This window comes from Dermacentor variabilis, chromosome 9 (assembly GCF_050947875.1).
Source record: "Dermacentor variabilis isolate Ectoservices chromosome 9, ASM5094787v1, whole genome shotgun sequence".
NCBI lineage: Eukaryota > Metazoa > Arthropoda > Arachnida > Ixodida > Ixodidae > Dermacentor > Dermacentor variabilis.
Window position 1 is genome coordinate 21,999,771 of NC_134576.1, and position 23,234 is coordinate 22,023,004.

At 47.4% G+C, this 23,234-nt stretch overlaps 1 protein-coding gene across 10 annotated transcripts in view; it reads right to left on the reverse strand.

The window, feature by feature from the left end:
- Positions 1–23,234, reverse strand: part of Cadps (calcium-dependent secretion activator 1) — a 618,572-nt gene that overhangs the window by 357,766 nt on the left and 237,572 nt on the right. For all 10 annotated transcript variants that reach the window (XM_075704042.1, XM_075704047.1, XM_075704043.1 and 7 more), the window contains one exon: positions 14,981–15,104. In XM_075704042.1, coding sequence (XP_075560157.1) covers positions 14,981–15,104 — 124 coding nt within the window. The remainder of the gene's footprint in view (positions 1–14,980; positions 15,105–23,234) is intronic.

Below are 23,234 nucleotides of genomic sequence, written 5' to 3' on the forward strand. Positions count from 1 at the left end.
CACCTGTATCTCAGCGTCAGCCAACACTTATGATATTTTTCACTGGTTGATTCGGAGCAGGATTTCTTGCTCCGTGGCAACAAATCCGAATTTCACTGGTCGATCTGGAGCGGTTTCGCGCGTTCCACTGGTCGTTTCGGATCAACTCGCTCCGCACCGGATCACTCTCACTTGCTCCGCTGCCGAGGCGCGGATTCGGCCGGAAATAGCTCGCGTCACTTCCATCTTCAAGCGAAATCGGTACCCGGTTGGTACGCACAACATTGTGTTGCTTCGCAAAATGGCTGCGTTCGGTGCTGCTGCAGCGCTCGCGTTTAGCGATGAGAGCGCGGATGGGACAGCGATTACAAAGTGACGCAGGTGCTGTACGAAGACTTCTATGCACGTTGTCCATGCACAATCCTTGCGGGCGCGACATGGAAATGACGGACTATGCGACTGCCACGGTCAAATTACACACAGGGGACGGTGAGTTTGGTTGCCATGGAAACGTACAGAACGAAATAGGGCATGGTTTTCGGAACCGGTTCGTGCGACGTGTACTCTTCCTGTGTGATCCGCCGCGGAGCGTTCTTGCGCTCCGCTGGCCGATTCGGATTTGTGAAACCCGAGTGCTCGCTCAAGGATTTTGGCAGCCGCTCCAATCGACCAGTGAAAAACGCCATTAGTTTCTTTAGCTCAAGCTCCTTCAAAAAGGCGGCGGCACCCTTCCTTTCCCGTTAATTCCTCAATGCGTCGGTCCTTTCTGTTCTCATCCTCCTTCTACCACGCTTTCACCACATGGATCATCTGAAGCATCCTCTTGGTCAGTTGTACAGTCAACGTCCGATTTTTCGGATTCCCTAGGGGCCGCAAAAGCATCCGAAAATTGGAAAAAGGCGGCACCCTTCCTTTCCCGTTAATTCCTCAGTGCGTCGGTCCTTTATGTTCTCATCCTTCCTCTACCACGCTTTCACCACATGGATCATCTGAAGCATACTTTTGGTCAGTTGTACAGTCAAAGTCCGATTTTTCGAATTCCCTAGGGGCCGCAAAAACATCCGAAAATCGGGCAGTCCAAAAATAATGAATGCCTGTCTTTAACTGCCCTTAAAGGCTAAAATTGCAACAGGCACGCCCGAAAAAAGAGAGAGAGAGAGAGAAAATGATAAATGAGAGGTAGGGAGGTTAACCAGGACTGAGCCCGGTTGGCTACCCTACACTACACAGGGGGGGAAAGATTAAAAGAGAAAGTCCACTGGGGATATCAGTCGGTCATTCAGTCCAGATCACAGACGCTGACTCATTCCGGTATCTTTCAAATATTGCAGCAGCACTTTTGTGGCCTTTCGTAGCTGCGATATGCGAGGCCATGGTCCCAAGATCTTGTTCAAGGTGAACAGCTTTCCATCTAGCTGATTGAGAGCTGTGCAGAGGTCTTGCCTTTCATCTTCAAAAGATGGGCAGTAGCACAGTAGGTGTTCTATGGTTTCCTCGACACAGCAGGCATTGCACTCGGCGCTATCAGCCATTCCAATCAAACATTCGTGAATGCGACGCCCAAACGTAAGCAGCACAGCACTGTTTCCTCATTTCGCGGAAGACCTGGTAACAGCCGCAGTTGCATAAAGGGATCGAGGGAATACAATCGATGTTGAGTGAATTCAGGTGTGTGCCACTTCTCCAATGTCAAAGAGTGCACTAGCTTGCCTAAGTGTTGGGCTGCGTCGGTCCGCGATGAAGGTATAGAAACAAGGGTTGCTCCTTCGTGTGCTTTCCTAGCAGCTTCATCAGCAAGGTCGCTGCCGGAGATACCGCAATGACCAGGCAGCCACTGAAACACGACGTCGTGTCCTTTCGTGATCATGTGATGGTGCATTTCTCGTATCTCCGACACGAGTTGTTAACGTGACCCGCGACGAAGTGATGACAGAAGACATTGTAAGGCCGCCTTTGAATCACCCAAAAAAGCTCTTAAGGCCTGCCACTACACTTACTAGGCATATCGGTGCTCGTACTGTGACAGGAGATGGGGGTGCACGTGTGTATAATTAAGGAATACATACTGTGTCCCGTGACAATTGCCCCTTACCACGCTTATGTTTCACCGCCTAACACTATTGTACTGAGGCGAAGCTAACTTTTGGAGACTGACATTACACAACGCGCTGTGCTCTACGAGCTTCAAAGCCAATCGCGAGGATTACAAAGGCGGAGTCGGTGTTATTGATGATAGCGGCGAATTCTTTCAATGAAAAACACGGCACCGCACGGCAAGGAGCTTAATAGCGAACATAGAAGCAGCTAGGCCTAACGTTGCCGCGGTGGTGGTTACGGCAGCCAGCGGATCTGCGTGTGAGAGTGCCGGTTCGAGGCGGCGAGATAATCAAAATAGCGGCGGTGGCGGCTTTGATTAATGCCATTTCAGATCTGCAGTCAGGGCAATATACATTGACTATATGGAGTACGTGGTGGTGCCGCAAAGCCGTGCAAATTATCGGGCATGTCCGAAAAAATCGGGCGTCCAGAAAATCGGTCGTTAACTACTCTGGCAATACATTGTGCCGATGAAACGGCGTCAATGACAATTCGTTGCGATTCCTCTGTTACTGGAGCCAGCATTAACACGACTTTCGTTCCCTTTCAATAATGTTACAGCTAATTTTCCCTGATAGAAGCACAAATTCCCTGAGAATTCCCGGTTTTCCCGGTTGGTAGCCACCCTGCCGCTAGTGGCCTCCTACGAGTATTTCGTCATCATATTTTGCGTGCGTCCATCAAGCTTTTTCTTGGCGACCTCAGAGCGGACGTTGGGAACGCCAAAAATCTGCCGAAGCTGGTGTTTGAATGCCGCCCAGTCAGGCAAGGTGCTCTCGTGGTTGAGAAACCAAGTCCTGGCAATGTCAGTGAGGTAGAATGCGACGTTGCGAAGCTTGTGCATGCCATCCCACCGGTTAGACTCACTCACGCGGTTATAATTGTCCAGCCAATCATCAACGTCGTCACTACGAAGGCCAGTGAAGATGGTGGGATCGCGCTGCCGCGCGCTGACGGTCCATGAAGGAACGACCGGTGGGGCAGAGACGGTGACGCCGGAGGCTCCTCGAGGATGTTCTTGGGGCATCCTGGCCCAAGAAGATCCTCCTCGCGGAACAAGCGACGGCCTGAGCGAAGCTCCAGGGAAACTCGAAGGCGTAGAGGACCAAGGAATCGAACTAAGCAGCCTCCACCACTTGCGAAACAGCTGAAAGGTTTATTGCGCAGGTCGCACGCTGAAGACGATGACGCTGGCCATGATGATGAATATATACAGATGAAGAAGATGAAGGGATAATATAATGCTCACAATATTGACGTACCGCTTCCGAAGCGTTACGGCGTGGCTTTGCCCTTACCCATTTTGTGACACTAGACTACAGCCAGGAAGCAGCAACCTTTCCTACCACAAATTTGTGTTCTCAAAGTCCTAAAACACGCATTTCAATGAGCACATAAACGAGAAATGCATAATGAAGCTCTCAATAAAATTTGATTGTCAAGCCACTAGAAGCTTGTATATGTCTTGTATCAGTAGTGCCTTCTTTGTCCTATTCTGAACTTTCATAAAGCATGTAACGCTACAGTGCCAACCTAACGCACTTAACAAACCAAGGTCCAAACGCTCAAAGCATGTTCTTTCAACGTTTACGATGCCGCCGCTTTCTCGTCAGGGCTTCGACGCCACACCACGATACGAGCATCGTCCCAGTCGCTGGCCCAGCGCACTATCGCCACTCCGAGCAACATAACAAAGGCAGAGAGCTTTGCATTGCACTGTCCCACTGCAGGTTATAGCAATTGCGCTTGGAGCGAAACCAAAACTGCCAAAAAAAAAATACTTGTGGACTAGTTCGCCAGTCAATAGAATGCCAATCCGAAGCCTGTACTTCCCATCATTCTCATGATGGTTGAATGATCGCAGCGCCAGATTTGCCTCTAGGTATACTAATATGAAACTCTATGGAGTAGAACCAGGCACGGTCGTCTGCTTCGAAGAGCCCGTTTACAATATGGCCCGCCACTTTCGCTTTTTTTGCACCACCGCTTGCAGCGAATATCGGGCGCCGAAGATTTTTTTCAGGGGTGGCACGCTGCACAAAGGCAATAAGTTATGCAACGCCGAATACGTGTATGCTGTTCAAGGAATAAGCGGCGAAGTTTTAGCGCGGTGTCAATAGCAAGTGAAGCGAGTCGCGTGTGAAGTTGATAGACCCGTCGTGGTTGCTCAGTGGCTATATGGTGTTAGGCTGCTGGACACAAGGTCGCGGGATCGAATCCCGGCCACGGCGGCCGCATTTAGATGGGGCGAAACGTGAAAAACACCCGTGTACTTGCATTTAGGTGCACGTTAAAGAACCCGAGGTGGTCGAAATTTCCGGAGTCCTTCACTACGGCGTACCTCATGATCAAAGTGGTTTTGGCACGTAAAACCCCATAATTTAATTTTTTTTATGAAGTTGAACTTTAGGTAAGGTTTGCACGATACTAGATTTAGGCACACAAACACGAGGAAATGCTTGCTATAAATGAATTCACAGCAGCGATAAGCAGACATCATGTGTATGGAAATGCTCGAGCGCACGATCGTACGCGCCGCGACGGCAGCGGCCTTTCGGCATGCCGCGAAATGGCAGGCCTCCTGCAATCTTTGTTGACTGCATGCCGCTAGACAAGTACTTATGCCTGCATTGTAGTACCAGCCATCTGTCCCTTTTAGCAACTGATAAATAACTGATGCAATGCATATGAGCTCGCAGTAACGTACGTGCGAATCGCGCTGCAGCGCAAGCTCATGCGCTACTCGCTTGATGTAGCTTTTAATGATAGCGCTCGAACATCGATGTGCTGCGATCAATACTACCTTGCTGCGCTGCCTCAACGTGCTGGCTTGAGGTCGAGGATGAGCACATTTAACTCTCTAACCTGTGCTGCTCGTATTGGGGTAGTGAATTGTCACCGAATCAGCCCGACCATTTGTGCTCATTTGCACACACCTGGTTACTTCACCACTTCGCACCAGTCGAATTGTTAATTGTCGCTGTGACCGGGCCTCGAATCGTGAATCCCCAGCCATGCCTGCTGCTATGTTGGTCTGCCGTCGGGACTGTAGGTGCAAAAGACCGAATTTTGGAACGCAGATAATCAAGCAAGCTTCAAGGTAGGCGAAGCAGTCAGCATGGCGCGAAGTTTCGCTTGCCCAGAGCGACGAACTGCAGCTATCCAGCGCACTCAATGCTCCGCTTCGTGAAGCCTTGAAGGAAAATGGTAGAATCTGATGTTGGGATTCGGGCCTTCTTGTTCATGGAAGCCCACGACGCAGAAGTAACAACGGCGACACTTTCTCGAGGCTGACCTAGGTCTCTCCGGATCAGTGTTGCCGGTTCCTTCTGGTACCAGCATTACATCTCACGGAAAGCCTGCTTTCGTTAAACTATAAGCTGCGGCTAGCTCGCACCATGGTCGGCGTGGTCTGTGAGAAGTGACGAGCCTTTTCGCACTCGCAACAACGCAGAAAAAGGTGCGAACCGACGCAAAACTCGGGCTAGAAACGTGCTTCGCCACAGCCAGGGTTCAATACTATCCAAGCTGGTACTACCCAGATAACAAGTAAGTAAGTAAGTAAGTAAGTGGTCCTGTTCCCTTTTGACTCAGGGCAGGCGTTTGTCAATGCCACAGGAGATGTTCAGAGTACAAGAAGGAAAGAAAGTAAGGAGAGAAAACATAAAACACAGTTTTGTCACAGTCACAGTCTGTGAGTCCGTCTGGTTGGTCCGGCTTGTTGTATTCTAGGCTCCAGTCGCCTTGGATTTCACTAAAGCCACGACAATCCAATCTGCCAGCGATGCCGGTTCAGGTCAGCGCATCCCAGCTGCGTTGCTGCCAGGTCGGCCGTCTGTATTTTAGGAGCTCGTGTAGCTGAGGAGGTCGGCATCAGCGGCCACTCGCTGTGACTGGGCGGCTCTAGCCGGGCGATATCTCTCTGGGGGTTTCCTTCACCTATTTGGCTCGCCTGCCCAGTCGTTCCCACTGTTCTAGCCGGATCTTCGTAGTCTCAGCGCGTGCAGTTCGGTCCTCCTCAGTGAGACCAGTCAGTGCCAGGCTCTCAGCCAGGGGCACGGAGCAAGTGGCCAGGGGGCACGATCGGGGAACTGCAGGAAGTCTCGGACATTGTTGTAGCACGTGGAGAAGGGTTTCTTCTGGTGCACCGCACAAGCGGCACGTCGGATCCACGCCGAATAGTTCATGGCGGCATTGGTTTGTGAGGAGAGCGCCAGTTCGGGCTTGAAACAGCAGGGCGCTGCCTCTATCTCCTCGGTAGTCTGGTGACGGGCACGGTTCCAGCTTGTGGTGGTAATATAGTGCCAGGCTTTGCTTTTTTGCATCTGTGGTGCGCCAAATCGTTTTTTCAGCATCATTGATTTCCTTGATGACTGCCTTGCGCCAATCTGCCTCCGTCTTAGTGTCGTGTTGTTTTGAATTTTCACTATTTTGTGTCTATGGACGTGTATTTCCGAATCCAAGCCATCTTGATGTTTTTGTATCTTAGGTGTAGGTACATTCTGCGACTGAAATTTGTGTTTGCCATGAATTTGAGTCTGCCGGCATATTGTAATTTGGACCGCGCCTCCCTTGCCTCGTACGAGGACCAGCTAATTTCACCGATTACTGCTGCATTTGCAGTGGCTATGTTGCCCCCTAGCAGCCAACGGCCTAGTTCTGTTTGGTGACGCTCCAGGCATTTTATGGTTTCACTGGAGTAGGCCAGCACATCGTCTGCGTATGTTGTCACTGGTACTGCTACTCCCTTCCACAGTGTGCGTCCAACAGTGTATGGGTTGTATGAATGTCTGGCCAAGTACCAGATGCAGCCTTTGAGGCGATTAGATTTTTCTTTACTAATGCATTTTGATGCGGATCCAGAAAGTTTAATTGGTCACTGAGAGTTATGCCGAGGTATTTGTATTCCGATGTTTTTTTGACGAGGTTCCCTTGGAGGGTGAATTCATTGGTAGCGTTGCTTGTATTTATCCCCATCCACAGTGTTTTCTCAGTGTTAAACCTTAGCTGGTCGGTTCCTGTGACTTGGGAGCAGATGTCGAGCTGATGTTGGAGGTCAGCTGCTGATTCTGCTAGCAGCACAATATCGTCCGCGAATGCCAGACATGAAGTTTTGGTGTATTCTTCTTGTTTGTCGGTTCTTACCGTGGACAGGTGGAGGCCTGGTCCTTCATTGTCTAATGTTTGGAGTAGTTGTGTGATGTATATGTTGAATAATGTTGGGGACAACGGGCATCCTTGTTTTAGTCCTATCTTTTGCTCGATTTTCTTCGACCTTAGTTTTTTTAGTGTGTACATTGCTGTGCAATCCGTGTATAGGTTCTTGAGCGGGTCTATGCTTTTACAATCTATTCCATTGCTCAGTAGTTTTTGCCAAAGCCTTGAGTGGGGCACACTGTCATAGGCTCTTTCCATATCAAGGAAAGCCAGATATAGCGTTGATTTTTCCTTATGTTTCATCTCCATAGCCTGGGTGAGAGTGAATATATGGTCACTTGTCCTGCGGTTTAGTCTGAAGCCGTTTTGAGACTCTGTGAATATGCTATTTGATTCATAGAACTTTTGTAGTCTTCTGTTGAGGATTGGGCTGAACAGCTTTTGTACGTTGCTCAGTATAGATATCGGGCGATATGAATTTGGTTGTTCAATTGGTTTTCCTTTGCCCTTGTGTATGAGGGTCACTTTTGCCTCTTTCCAAGCTGGTGGAATTTGACCCAAATCAAAGATGCTGTTGAAGTAGTCTAGTAGTACCTCTCTTGCTTTTTGTCTTTAGTGCGTTTGGAATTCGTTGGGGACATCATCAGGGCCTACTGCTTTTTGGTTTTTAAGGTTGCTGATGCTTCGTTTCAGTTCTGTTGTGGATATCGGGCTCAGTATGCTATGCTCTTTTTCTGTCCTCTTTATCTTATCAGTCGTTGTGTTTAATGGATGCGGTGTGTGAACTTAAGGATTGTCTTGGAGTGCTGTGAAGTGTTATGTCAGGTATATTTCCATCTCTTCCTGTGTTTTCAAGACAAGTCTAGACGCAATGTGTAAAGCAGTTGTTTTCATTGTCTTTTTTGGTTTAAAAGAGTCAATATACATCCAGAACCTTTTTTTCTATTGCCACTCCTCTCTGTAATGCCTGTACGGCCTTGAGAGTAAATAAATGAAACGAAATGAAATGAAATTTGACTGTAATGTTTTCGTTCCTTTATTATGTGGCTTTCTTATTGTTTGAAGGTGGTGTCGACTTTTTTTGGCTACGAAGTGTTTAACCTTTTGTTTGTGGTTTAAGTAGGCTTGCCATGCATTGGCTTTCTCTGTGGTTTCCTTTTCATTTGTATGGCGGTTTAGTCTGGATAGTCTTTTCCATTTTAATATTTCTTCTTTAACTTCCTTGTCAAACCAGGGTGTTGGTCGTGTTCGGGTCGTCCCTTTTGTCTTGGCAATAGTTTTATCTGCCACTTTTAGACATTGTTCTATGAACTCTTCATAGGTCTCGGTGTTTTCTATTTTTTCTTCTAGCTGTGATGCGAACGCTTCCAATTTGTCTTTGTCTCTTATCATCCAGTGTCTTGCTGTGTGTGTTCTCTTTTTGTTTTTCGTGCGAGGTGCAAGGGTACTTCGAAGTATTTTAATTCTATTGCGGTCGCTACCACAACTGTCTGTTTTGTCTTCGTCAATGTGCATTGATATTATTAGAATGTGTTGTGGGGTGGTGTATTTGTTGTATAGCACATAGCCAATGGCTGATTTTTGAGTGTGTCGTGTCCACATGTAGGTGCCTCGGCAGGTAGGGTCTAGGTTTGCTATGGACAGGTGGCATTCTTCCACTAGTTTGCGGAAGCCCATTGCATCCTTTTCTTTGCCTTCAAGCTATATTATATAACAGTTGAAGTCGCCCAGGAGGAAAACAGGGTGTCCACTATATTTTTCTTGGATATTCTCAGTGATTCATTCATATATTTTTCTATCCGTTCGTCTCCTTCAGATGTTGTAGCCATGTATATCATACATAGATATACACTGCGTTTCTCTATTTCTAGTTTTATCCACATGTGTTCTTGACACAAATTTTGGTCCTCTCCAGTGATTTTCTGGGTGGCTTGTGCAAGGAATCCGACTCCTCCTCCACGTTTGGTACTCCTTTTTCTATTTTGGTCATACCATTCTAGACCATTGTGTTTATAGGGCTCCTCGTCATCTCAAAGGTGTGTTTCAGTTAGTGCATATAAATCAATTTTCTGTTGGCTGATTTGACGTGAGACTTCTTCCCATTTCAGTCTGCTGCCACCTTGCATGTTTAGTAGGCAGATGGATAGGTTCTTTTGTTTGTCTCCTGATTTTATTTTGTGTTTTCTTTTTGGGTACAGTGGGTGTTGTTTGAATTTTGTTGTGGGATTCTGATTCTGCGTGCTGTCCTGGTTAGCTTGATCCTCTTCTGTATGTCTTACAGGCAACTTCATGTTGGCCATGCGTTGTTGTCTTCATCTTGAGTGGTCTGTTGGCTGTGTTCAGTTCTGTTGTCTTTATGTATCTGTGAGGCTAGTGGCAAGTGTTTTTGTTTGGCTTTAATGAGGCATTTTACCAGTGGCGTCTTGTTTGGCCTAACTCGCCAAGTGCTGTTGTCATGGCTTTCAACAGTGTCCTCACTGCCCTCTGGCCTGTATCGTTGGGGTGTCGGCGGTTTTGTGATGTGGTTGTGTGTTCCCGGGAGTTGTTTCCTAAAAAAGGACTCATTTTTTGGGCTAGTAGGGAGCTCACACGGTCTCCTGCTGCTTCAGTATAGTAGATGTCATTGAAGCTATCTTCGTTGAGGTCATCCCCTGTTGCAATAAATTCTACACTGCGACTGAGTGAGGCACATATGTTGTTGATTTGCTGGTTCCATTTGCAACAAGCTGCTTCTGCTTGGTGGCCTCGTGACTTCGGCTCTGGAATGGCACTTATGATGTAGTGGTGTTGGGGTGCCTTTTTGCTCCAGGATGTTAATTTCTCTGTGAGCTGTTCGATGGACTTTTCAACTCCTGTGTCACTTAGTGCGTCGACAGTACCAACGTGTAATACTAGTTGGAGCCTGGTGTTGGAAGAGTCTGCGCGTGCAATTTCTCCTTCAGCTCGAAGGAGTGTTTGCGATTGGTAGTCATGCGGAGCCTCTGGTCCTTGATTTTCTCGTAAAGGTGTTTTTTCAGTCGATGGGCATTTGAGTCACCAAGCACCACCGTCTGGTAATGCTGAGGTGAGCTGTTGCTGAGTTGCTCTTTTGGCTGTTTGCGGGTCTTTTGTTTAGGCATTTGGTTGGAGGGGGGGTGCTGTTGGGTTGTATTCTCTCCATTTTTTCCATTCTTCTTCTTACCGACTTTGGTCCATGGGTCTTCATTTGTTTCTGATTCTTCACTCTCTTTTGCATTTTCTTGGTTTTCATTTTGTGTTTGGTAGCTCCTTTGACTGGGTGGGGGGTCCTGTTTTTTTAGTAGCACTTTGTTGTTTTTTGTGTCTTCAAGTGTTTGACAGTTTTTCATTGGTGGGGTACTTTCTCTCTAGCTGAACTTTTCGACCTCAGCTCGAAGCGCTGTCACCTCCTCTGACAGCCGTTCGCGTTGTTCGCGTTCGGCTTTTAGCAACTGTAGTATTTCTTGTTCTGTTTTGCGCTCGATCTCGGATTTCTCCCACTTTGTTCTCAATGTTTCGATGTCAAGGCTGCACTCGGCCCTCACCTTTTTTTCTTGTTGCGCTATTATCGCTTGTAGTGTAGACATCTTTATGCAGAACTTGCACGTGAAGCTCTTACCGTCGGCCTCCTCTATGGTGCAGAATGGGGAGTCCTCCAGGAAGAACCATCTGTCGCAGCCGCTGCATTGAACCATTGGCTCGTCATTCGTGGTCATCTTCTTAGACGTGCCGCGGTGTGGCCTGCCCATGTTGCTCCTCGTCCAGTGTCGGCTGACAGGCACGCGACCGGCACGCACTTGTTTGCCTCTCTCCCGAGGGCTGTGGATGCTCCGCAGTCGACGTGGGGGGTTAGGCCTAAGACGCCGATGGGGCTGTAAGGCCTCGTCGCGAGCACTAATTCGTAATTTGAGGCACAGTTGTGGGTGAAATAGTCATTCTTGGAGTCCAAACGACAGTCCGGAGCAGCCCTTACACACAAGAACTAGCGAGCGGCGGCGAGACGCCACCAGGCGCTGCTACTATACCTCAAACTTCAGCGCAAGACGCCCATGGCTGCCAGCGGATCTGCGAGCGAGACCACCGGTTCGAGGCAGCGAGGTATTCAAAATGGCAGCGGTGGTGGCTTTGAGTAATGCCCTTTCGGACCTGCGGTCACGACAAAATGTCAGGAAAATCGGACGGCGAAGAGTTCTTGCGTCCGAAATTTTAGACGTTCCGATACTTTGACTCTAGGGGCACGTGGTGGTGCCGCGAAGCCGTCCAAATTATCGGGAATATGGAAAGTTGGTCATTGACTGTACATTGGCAGCTCTCCAGCCGACGACAGGGCATCAAAAACGATTCATTACGATTCCTGTCTGTTACTCAAGCCAGCATTACTTTCGACCCTTTCAATAAAATTACAGCTAATTTTCCCTGATAGAGGCACAAATTCTCTGAGTTTTCCCTGAGTTTTTCCAGACTACTCAAAATCCCTGAGAATTCCCGGTTTTCCCGGTTGGTAGACAGCCTGATACAGCAAAAGTGAGTGAAGCTTCTCCCGATTCAGTGATGGGGAATCCCATCACGGAATTGAAGTCATTTAAGGAAGAAGTCCAGTGGATTGCACACACTCTTGAAGCATTGAAGAACCAAAGAGAAAGATGCCTCTGTTCCATCTCATGCAACCGCGTGTCGTCTCCCTCTTCTGACATTGCATGCATCTGCTGGTACCATCGTCACTTTGGAGAAAATACAAGCAAGTGCGTGGTGCCCTGCGCCCATCAGGAAAACATGCTGGCTGAGCACTGAAGGTGGCTGGTGCACCAGGCCCAACCGCACACCACTTCTCATCTGCTACCAGCTGCATTAAGAAAGCTCATCATCAAACACCTGTCGAAATTTCCACTTCCAAAAAAGTTTGCTTTTTAATAAATCAGCAAATGCCGTCTAAAAACAATAACCCACCTACTTCATGGAAGTTTCTGTCTCAAGTATCCGGCCAATGCAAATACCACTTATTTGATGTCGTGGACAAAGTATAAAAAACCCATTTCTTGGTGGACACCAGTGCCGAGGTCAGTGCGATTCCAGCGACGTGTGCAGATCGCCAAGGCTACCCCACATGCAATTTGCAAGTCGTGAACGCCACATGAATTGCAACATATTGGCATCAATCTCTAACGATGGACTTTGGGCTGTGCTGAACCTTTCCTTAGATATTCATTGTGACAGACGTGAAACATGCGATCATCGGAGCATATTTTCTTCGCTACTTCAGATTTCTTGTTGACATGCTGAACTACTGGCCATGAGATGCTACAATACACTTGAGCATTCACGGCATCACATTCTGCACGGATATGATGAGGGCAACGCTCCTTCGACCGGAAGGACCGAATGTTCACTTCAAATTCACAGACTTATTGAAAGACTTTCTTTGCCTCACATCTCCTGTCAACACCCCATATCTGGTCAAGCACAGCGTTACACATCCCATCGTGACTTCAAGACCCCCAGTGCATGCCCGTCTTCGCCGCCTGCCACCTGAGGGGCTGAACATTGCTTGATGAGAATTTGAGCATATGCTCCAGCTCGGTATTGCGCGCCCATCCTCAAGCCCATGGTCATCCCCACTCCACTTAGTCCCAAAGTCTACTCCAGTCGACTGACGCCCATGCTGTGACTACCATTCCCTCAACAAGGCAACACAGCCAGACTGCTATCCAGTCGCCCATTTTGGATGACTTTGTGGGAACCACAGAGTTTTCATACAAGGGTTGCTAGATGGAACTCTGGCGCTAGTGTCTATGGGAGCTGCAACGGGAGCGCTTGTACCAGCATGGGAATTATGGGAAGTACATGGACTTGCCTAAATTTCGTCCTCCTGGCTTCAAACGGCTTTGTGACTTTGTAAACTCGTCATTTTCGACAATGTACTGTGTAATAAGTAATTAAATAAACATTATTAAAATTATCCGATGGCAGGATTTGAACACAGGACCTCTAGCACAGAGGCGGGATGTTGAAACCATTAAGCCACGGATGCATGTATCGACAAGCACCCTAACGAATTATTGTGGACACCCTAACGAATTTATTGTGGACATGAAACGGCTTGAGATGCTTGGCGCATTTCGATTTGGCCCCCTTGACAAGCTCAATCGTTGCAATTAGTAGCGACTGTGTGTGTTCGCGGCATCTTCTGCACTTCGAACAGTATAAAGTGCCCTGAAATTTATGACAATAAGATTTATATATAGCGTAATATACAAAGCCACAAGAACATCTGAATCCACAAGTACAAAGATCAGACAAATCCATGTACTTCCCATCATTCCCATGGTAGGATAACGACTGCAGCGCCAGAGTTCCCCCTAGTATATTGTAGGAAACTCTATGGTGGGAACACTGCACGGAGCCACTGTGTTCTCCAAAATTGACCCCATCAAAGCTTATCACCAAATACTGGTGGAAGAGGCTGATATTTCCAAGACAGCAGTCCCGACACCCTTTGGTTTATTTGAGTACACCAGAATGCCCTTTGGATTGCATAGTGCATCGCAGACTTTCCAGCAGTTTATCGATTACGTGACCTGAGGCTTGGATTTCTGCTATGCATACGTCAAAGACATCCTGGTCGCTAGCACTTCAGTTGAAGAACATACCGCCCATTTGCGGCAATTATTCTCTCGCTTGGATGAACACAAAATTGCGGTCAACCCAGACAAATGCCTCTTCGGAGCAGCAGAAATCAACTTTTTGGGACATCACATCATGTGTGATGGTATACAACCACTGAATGGCAAAATACAAGCTGTTCAAAACTTACCTCTACTGGTAAACAAGTGAAAACTTTGACAATTTCTTGGATTGGTTAACTTCCATCGCTGTTTCATATAAGCTTGTGCACGCACACTGAGGCTGTTAAAAGATCTCTCAACACCCAGACCAGGCAAAGCACCGTTGGAGTGGATGGATGAAGCTCACGCCGCCTTGAACACAATCAAAGATGATCTGGCGAGCGCAGCTCTTCTCACAAATCTGCAGCCTCACACTATGACCCACCTTATGCCAGACATTTCCATCAATGTTGTCAGTGCCATACTGCAGCAATACATCGAGAATGAATGGAAGCAAGCCTCTTGCATTCTTTTCGAAAATGCTCTGCCCTGCACAAACCTGGTACAGCACCTACAGACATGGGTCCCTCGCTATCTATAAGGAAGTAAAGCAATTTTTTCACTATAAGGAAGTGAAATATTTCTGCCACTTTTTGGTGGGCAGGTCTTTCTACACTCTCACTGATCACAAGCCACTAACCTACGCTTTCACGACCAAATCAGATGGACTGACACCAAGAGAAATTTGACAACTGGTATTCATATCAGAACTCTGCACTCATATTCGCCATGTCACCAGTTCTGACAACGCCGCAGCTGATGCACTTTCACGTGCACAAATGAGCAACATAACTTTGCATTCAAATTCGATCAACTTCGACAAAATGACATTGGAATAAAGGGATGACGAAGAACTCCAAGAGCTTTATCCTCCACAAGTTATTCATAGTTTTTGCTGCTGCATTCTTTCCCGTGACTACAACGTGACAATATCGCAGCGCTCTGTTTTCTCATGCTCTTAATTCTAGCTCATTCTATAATGCACAAAAAGAATATTGCTTATCTAATCATTGTGGCTGGCCCTAATAAAATGCAAGTGGTGATCTGGGACAAGTGCAGCAGGCCTCAGGACTTTGCCAGACACCCACCTTGTAGTTTGGCCTGCTCTGAGATGCGGGTATAGTTGACGAGGGCCGCATTCTCCAAGCACTTTTTAATGATGGCACGCACCTCCTCCGGAGGTGCTGGAGTCATCACGTCCTTCATCAACACCTGCATGAGTTAACCAGGTTCAGTAGTCAGACACATGTTGCCCACATGCAACATGACAGCGATAACTGCAGATTGCCATGCAAACAAAAGTAACAGCTGCCTGACTGGTGCTTGCATTTTTGCTGCTTTCATGTCTGAAAACATGGCCTACACAAGGTAATCCCTTGCTCATTCACCTAAATTTGATGCAGTGCATCCACATGAGTCGATAGTATGCAATGTTCAGTGACAGTGAGGAGGACAAGTGATGGAGGAATGGGGGCATGACATGCATGTATTTGTCGTCACCATATTTTCTGCCTTCCACACAAACACATTCAGCTTTGGATCCACTTAAACTACAACAGTAACACAAAAGTCAAGTCTGGCTGTTTGTCACGAGTCACCAACAAAGCACATGCAAATATGTGAAAAAGACAATGATGCCAGTCAGCAAAACGGTGAGTGGACACATGATGCAAGAAGCACGTGTCCAAGAGAGAGAAAAATGAATAAAAAGGAGACAGAGGCAGAGGAACCTTCAGTAGCATGGAGGAGCATGGACGAGAAGCATGGCAGATGCATGTCCGGCTGTGCTCTGGAGACTGGAAACAGCAGCTTCGAGGGCCACGAGTTGGAGCAGGGATGTCTCAGAGCTGGCCGGCAACAGCCCCAGTTCCTGAGCCCCAACGACATAGCCATGGCAGTGCTCCATGGCCCCGGTCCAGCTCTGTGCTGCCATAACTGGCCACTGTTATGGTTATAGCAGCCCCGTGCTGCCACAACCACCTGGCTATGTCAGCGGCACAATGCCCAACCGGCCCAAACAGCGTCCTGTGCCACGTGGGTCTCGGAATCTGGGCACCGCAACCCCGTCACTTGCAATAGAGGTCGACGTCTATGCCGAGTTGGAATTAAGCAGGCTGACGCCGGGTCAACGTTCACCACTACTATAACAGTCAGGACTCTTAGGGACTGTGTGTCACTTCGCTAGTAAAACTAGGAACAGTATACAGATACAATTTGTTTTTCTTATGTATATAGCTAGTTTTGTGAATGTCTCTTGTGTGTTGCTGTTCATTTGTTTTGGGGTAGAATTGTTTCTTGGGATAAATGTTCTTCAACGTCTTTGCATCGTGTCGCTGTCCATTTCTGGAGCGCCAAAATTTGTGACAATGGGCCCCCATATGAGGTGCTTCTTGCACAAAAGACTGCTCACCACACACCTCAGTTTGACACACCCAGTTCACAAGGAATGATCACAACACAACTCTGCATTCACTGTCCATATATCACCTCACGGCACCAAATGACTGATCTCCTATAACACATAACAGGAGTCTACTTGCCACACAAATAAACAATGATACATCTCGAAAGCTTAACCTGAAAGTTTCACTGTGTCCCTGTTTGTCATCTGCACTTTTTTTATCGGCCTTCCCAGAATTTTAGAGGTCGTTTGCCCCCCTCCCCCCAACAAAATTTGAAAACTCTTCGCATCTTTATGGATGCCTAGCCAAAACACCTTCTCTGTTAGGGTTGTTTGTCATAGTGCACTTGATTTCTCTGGGTCTTGTACTGCCATTCTCGTGATAATTTTTCAATACACTTTGCCGATGCCTAACCGGAGCCGTTAGCTGCACTGGCAGCATGCCTGTGCTGTTCAAACGTCTCCTGTAGAAGAGCCTTCTACTTCATACTGTACTGTTGTTCACTTCTCTCATTCGTGCCTGGCCGATTCTGTTAAATGCATACCACAGGGACTTGTCCTCTCTTCGCTGCTTGGCCAACTCTGAGAGTGGAAATCGTACATTTGTGTGAATTAAAGCTGCATTAACTGCTTGCCTTTCTTTACTACTACTATCTGTGATGACTGTCCACACTGCAGCCGAAACCTGTGCCTCCAGTGACTCTTTGGTGTTGTTATGCCACGTTCAATTACTTTCTCTGTTAAACTTGTATTTGTCATTTAAAAATTACCGACGATTACGTTACTTCCTAATGCGAAATTTGAGCGCAGCAAATAAGCTGTTTCACCTTTTCGATAGATTGAGGCAAAGAAATCGAGCAACAGATGTATGCGCTATCACAGAATTTTTTTTTTATTTTTCACACGTATTCCGTTAACAAAGACTCCACTAACAGTTCTTGACAGTCATGAAGGAAGCTTTGTGGTCGGAGAAATAGACTGATATATGTTCGACTTGGTACACCAATGCTTGATTCTGAAAGATGAGGTCTATACAAGTGCCTCGCGAGGTTGTCACAGCCGTGGGACGCGTTACGAGCGAGAGGAACGGGATGTTCTCCCGTATAAGTGTTAGGAAATTGCTGTTTGTCTTTATGTCAAGCCGCCACTGATCTGGCTCTCTGATTGCCACTGCACAGGGCGAACGGCAGCGGCAATTTCGGCTCGGGCGGTGCACATATACAGATCCGCCGCCACCGATCTGGCTCTCTGATTGCCACCGCACAGGGGTTGCATTGGAGGAGGAGCGAAGAAAGGAATTAAGTTCGAGCCGGCGCTTTGACAACCGGAGACTCGCAGGAAGAGGGGGGAGGGGGGGGGGGCGTGTACACCCAGCGGCAAACGATGGGGGCAGAAGCGCGCGCAGCAAGCGGACAACACGATAAAGGGAGGAGGGAAGAGATAGCAGCGACTGACTGATGCAACTGAAGAGCACCCTATCCGCCACACAAGAACAGGGGGGGGGACCCTTTCCTCTTTCTGCATGGCGGCGACGGTGTTCTATGCAGTCACGTTATCTTGACTCTCTAGCGGCGACAGCGGCATCCAGTGGTATCAGTCGGTCGCTGCTAGCGCTGGGGGGATGAAAGGGGGGCGGAGCTGGTTACGAGGCCGACGACAACGCCGACGACGACGCGAAAACCAGGAACGGACGCCAAAGAGCTGCGCTCTAAAAGGGCTCGTCAACATCTCACATGCCAGGCACGTTTCCTGAGATAATGTCATACAAAGGTTGCTCGACACACATAGTGGTTATTAGCCCTTAGTAGTAGGGTGTCTAGCACTATCTTAGCTTCAGAGAGCCACCTCTTTGTCCCATCTACTAGGATCACTAATGCTGTCTTTCCAGTTATTTCGCCATTCTTAACTAAGCTTCTCCTGACTAATACCGTACTTGTGCCTGTGTCACGAAGCACAGACACTCACTTGCCATTTATTTCTCCCTCTACGACTGGCATATTTTTATCTGCAGTAGAAGATTTGTGCTGTTGCTTTACGAGCAATCTCGGCGTCTCTGGTTTCTTCAACTAATTTTTTGCACCTTTCGTTCGGAGCTACCAGTGCTGCAACTCAATCTTTCGGGCGCACTCTACATTGTTCTGTGCTATGCCCTCTTCTGTTGCCTGTTCCACAAATTCTCATGCCTGGAAGCTGCTCTCATCTACACAGCAGTTGACCACATGATGCCCAGTACAGTTACATAGGAAACAGTTCAGCTGGAGTGGGCGCATGCTTCCCCGAGGTTCATATTTTGCCTTATGTAGTCTCTCTGGCTAGGTCCCTTTTCATTTGTTCTAGGTTTTTTAACCCTTTGACGGTCAATGACGTAAATATACGGCGCCGTCTGTACATTTAAAAAGCGCACCAATTTCCTAACTTTTTCTTTTCTGTAATGTGCTATCACTATGTGGGGATACAGGGAATTTTTTTTTCGCGTCTCCCTCTCTCGGGTTTCGCTGCATGGTTTGTTTTAGCCCTACTTTGCTCCCGTGCATCTATATACTAGCGCGCACGCATTTGCGCGGGCGCGGGCGGGCGGCCGTTTGGATATTGTTTCGCGTGCGGTTTCGGCTTTTTGCTCTTGCAAAAGCAATGGCTAACTCGTTACTAATCGTTCAAAGGGCGACCGCTTGTTTCTCACTCGTTCAGTGCTCACAAGGAGGAAGGATGCCGCCGTGCATGCGTTTCCGTTTCTTTTCTTTTCTTTTCTTAAGACTCGCGAAAACTAATTGCCCTAGCTGGTTGGCGATAAGATGAAGATTAGCGGAAGTTTGTCACACGTGTTGCTTTTTTTGATGGGCACACAACCAAACAGTTTTCTTGAGTGCGCGCACCTATGCAGTTCTATTACGCTGTGGACCTACGTATTAGTGTGAGAGCAGGAACACTTGAGACTTGCGAAATATTCTTGTGTGCGGATTTTCAAAGCCTTGAACTATGTGCACAAGAGTGCATAAAATTTTTAATTCCGATAAGTCTATTTCCTTTTTTATTGTTGTTATTCATGAATGAAGAGTGCATATATACCAACGCAAAAGATTTTTTTCTCACTTTATGGTCACCCTAGAAAAATTACGGCAAATTTTTTTCGAAATAAGTCCATAAGAAGAATTGGAATCAGCAATAAAAAAAATCGACTCTGGGCGGTCGCATATGGCGAAAAAAATCGACCCTCAAAGGGTTAACCCCTGTGCCTCCAAAAACTGATAAGCTTGTTCTGCTATATTGTTGAGTGAACCCAGCTTTCTCTCCCTTAGGAAAACACACAGATTAGGGCTACAGCAAGCCGGGAATTGCTCACTAACCATGCAATCGCAAACCCCCTCATAAGTTTTTGCAATATCAGCCATTTCCATCTACCGGTCAAAATAACTTCATAGGTGGCACACAAATTGTTTTCCTGTTTCTGTGTCTTCTGGCTTGCAGTTTTAGAACCTTTGCAACAGTGCCCTGTTATAATTCAGGGAGTTGTAGGCAGTCATCCTCCCGAAGACACTCAGTGCCTCACCCACCAGGCTGTGGCGCATTCGCTCCAATCCCGGCCTTGTCCGAGGGCTATCCTTTCGAAACGGTGCAAGTATGCATCCAAGTCGTCACACTTTTCATCCAAAGGTGACATGAACATTCGCGGACAGATTTTGCTGGCTTTTGGAGATTGCGAGCTGGAAGCCGCCACACTCTCGACATCACGGTGACACTCTGTTGCTGGTACCAATCTCAGTTTAAGTTCAAAAATTTATTTTCCCTAGCATACACTTCCCACGCTACAGCATGTTCGGCCCCATGCTCCTTTTGGAAGATATCACTCTGTTCAATAAATTTCAGGGTGTTGCCATTCGAAAAACTTAACTCCTTCACTAAGGCTGGCGTACTGTCCCACTCCATTTCCAGATTACAAAAATTTGTGATGGGGCAGGAAAAACAAATCACAGCAGGCTTGCGAACTGTCACAAATTTCAGCACTCCAGAAATGAACAGAGACACAAAGCACACATGTTAAAGAATGTTTATAACAAGAAACAATCTAACCCCAACCTTTTGAACAGTCAACTAAACTCTCACAGCATAAACCCTATACACACAGACATTCACAAAGCTAGCTATATACATAAGAAAAACAAACTACACTATAACCTCACTGATGCGTTCCCGTTACACAAGTTTTCCCAGCGCCAACTTCGCAATCACGAACACGAAAATGACTCAATAGAGTTACGCTTATTTTTTGTCAGTTCATATGTTCCTGGAAAACAAAATTTTTTGGAAGCAACATTCAGTACGTCACCAAACTACGATCGTATGATACATTTTCCGGTTGCTAGATCCCATGCAAACAAGAAAATGCACGAGGTGCATGCAATCGAGAACAATATACATATATCTGCCCCAATGGCAGCTTCATCGCAATACTCGCCCGCCTGTCTCACATGAAAATGCCGGCGAGCACTCAGTTTCTCATTTCAGTACCAGCAAATCTTCTCTGGGGTCGTCGGATTCACAGCTATCACCACCAAACCTATGCGATAAGCATATTCATCTATCTGTTTTACAGTGCATGGTTCATAGTGCCATTGGCAGCATATTGCATGCTTTCATTAGGTGATAATTCAAATGTGCTGCCGTTCCCTGCTGCTGGCAGGGCGATGTGGGTAATCACGTTTTGCTTCGGCAGCATCCGGTGTTGCCCACCGGCTCGATTTCGTTTGGGTTTTCCGCTGGCCTCTTAAAACACCACACAATATGAAAACAGCGAAACACGTTTCGGGCTGCCGGTACACCACAAGCTCCACGCACATTGGCATCTCGTGCTGCAACGATCTACGCAATGCTTCGCATTACATAGATGTCAACAATACTTGAGTCTGTCAATTTTTTTAGTTACTTTGGATCGTACGTTTTCCCGGTTAGTGCATCTTCTCACATTTTTTTTTCCCAAAACGTATGAACAAGGTTCTACTGTAGATATTATATTGTCGGTATACTGTTCCTAGCTTGACTGGCCAGTGACATGTAGTCCCCAAGAATTGAGTGTTCTGACCATCATAGTAGTGGTGAATTTCGGTCCAGCATGGCATAAGACATTGGCCTGCTTAATTTCGACTCGGCGTAGACGTCAACCTCTGTTGTGAGCGACAGGGTTGTGGTCCTTTTCCGAGACTCACGTGGCACAGAACACAGTCTGGGCAGGTCGGGAATTGTGCCGCTGACATGGCCAGGTGATTGCCTCTGTGGCACTGGACAGTAGCCTGTTACGTCAGCGTGAGCCTGAACCAAGGCCGTGGAGCACTGCCATGGAGACGCTGTCGAGGCTCAGGAGCTGTCGCCGGCCTGTGGTTCTCGAAGCTGCTGCTCCCTGTCTCCAGAGCACAGCTGGTGATGCATCTGCCCTGCTCCTCGTCCACGTCAGGTATGCCGGCTCCTTCGTCTCCTCTTTATTCATTTTTCCGGTCGCACTTGACGTGCTTCTCGCATCAAGTGTCCACTCTCCGTTTTGCTGACCACCGTCGTCGTCTTGTTCACATATTCGCACGTGCTTTCCTAGTGACTTACGACTTGTTATAACCAATCTACATAAAAAGTGGAACATGACTGGGCACAAACATTGGACGCAAGTGGTGACTTGCCAGTACATTTAATTTAATTTAATTATACTACAACAGAGACCCACTTGAAAAAAATTTGCAGATCTCACACATATATGTGAGAATCAATGAAAAGCAGAGCTTTTCTTTATGTTAAATTATATGTTCACTTCTTCACTTTTATGTAGCTCCATGCACACTCTGGCCTTTACACTTGTTTCTCCCCACCCGGTTGCTTCTTTGTAGCCAACTTGTTCCCTTCTTGTTCAGTTTGTTGATGTGGTCTGCACGCACCCACTGGTGCATGCCCCTTCTGGGACAAGAATGGCCAAACACACACAGTGGCCCAAGTTGTACATTTGGCAAGAAGGGCGCCGGTACCAATAAAGTCGAGCAAGAGGCACACAAAGCTTCACTTTAAAGAAAGAAGATCCTCACAAAATCAATATAATCTATAAAAAATAGCCCTAATGCATGCAGCAACCAGGCTAGTAATGTACGCACAATGTGGGAGCGTGGTGAAAGCCGAAAAATTTTTATTCAGCACATTGTCTGTGATTCCTTCAGAATAATTAGTACAGCTCAGGGGTGTGTCTTCAGACTTTTGGCTGTGTTGCCACCCTTTGGTTACCCTCTGTGGAGCGGAGTGCCTACACAATTCATCCTACCTGGGCATTATTTCTTTCCTTGGTGACCCCTTTCCAGGCTGAGGTGATTGAAAGGATGCTCGTGCAGCCGAGCCAACACAATGCAGGTGTTCCTTCTGCACTGTGTTCTCACATGTTCTATCGTACCATAAGACTTCGTTAATTCGACCCTCGTTAATTAAGAAAAATTGATAATTTGGACTCGTCCCTTGCTCCCGGCAGGCACATGCATTATTTAATGCCATCAAACCTGTTACAAGTGTGGCCGAGCAGTTCCGAGAGGAGGACCAACTTTGCGGGATCGCCGTCAACGGTTATGCCCAAGGAACAGGAACCCATGACATGACCTACAGCACGACCGTACACTTGAGATCGCACTCGAAAACGGACCCCGTGTTTGTTTTTTTTTTTTCTCCGCCTTTACAGGGTGGCCCAGGTGGTGCCAAGCAGCAGCCGGCCATCTAAAACGAAACCGAAACAGTCCTCCTTCCCCCCTGATATCATTCAAGAAAAGCATTATGCAGAGTAGCGCTGCACTGGCTTGTGGCTCATGGTGCTTCTTCGCAAGTGAGGCGCGCTGCATACTGAGTTGGGACTGTTCGCAGCAGTCTCTTCTGTGCCACCAGTCACATTCACGACTGGCTCTGAGATTGCAGAAACAGCCAGATGAGTA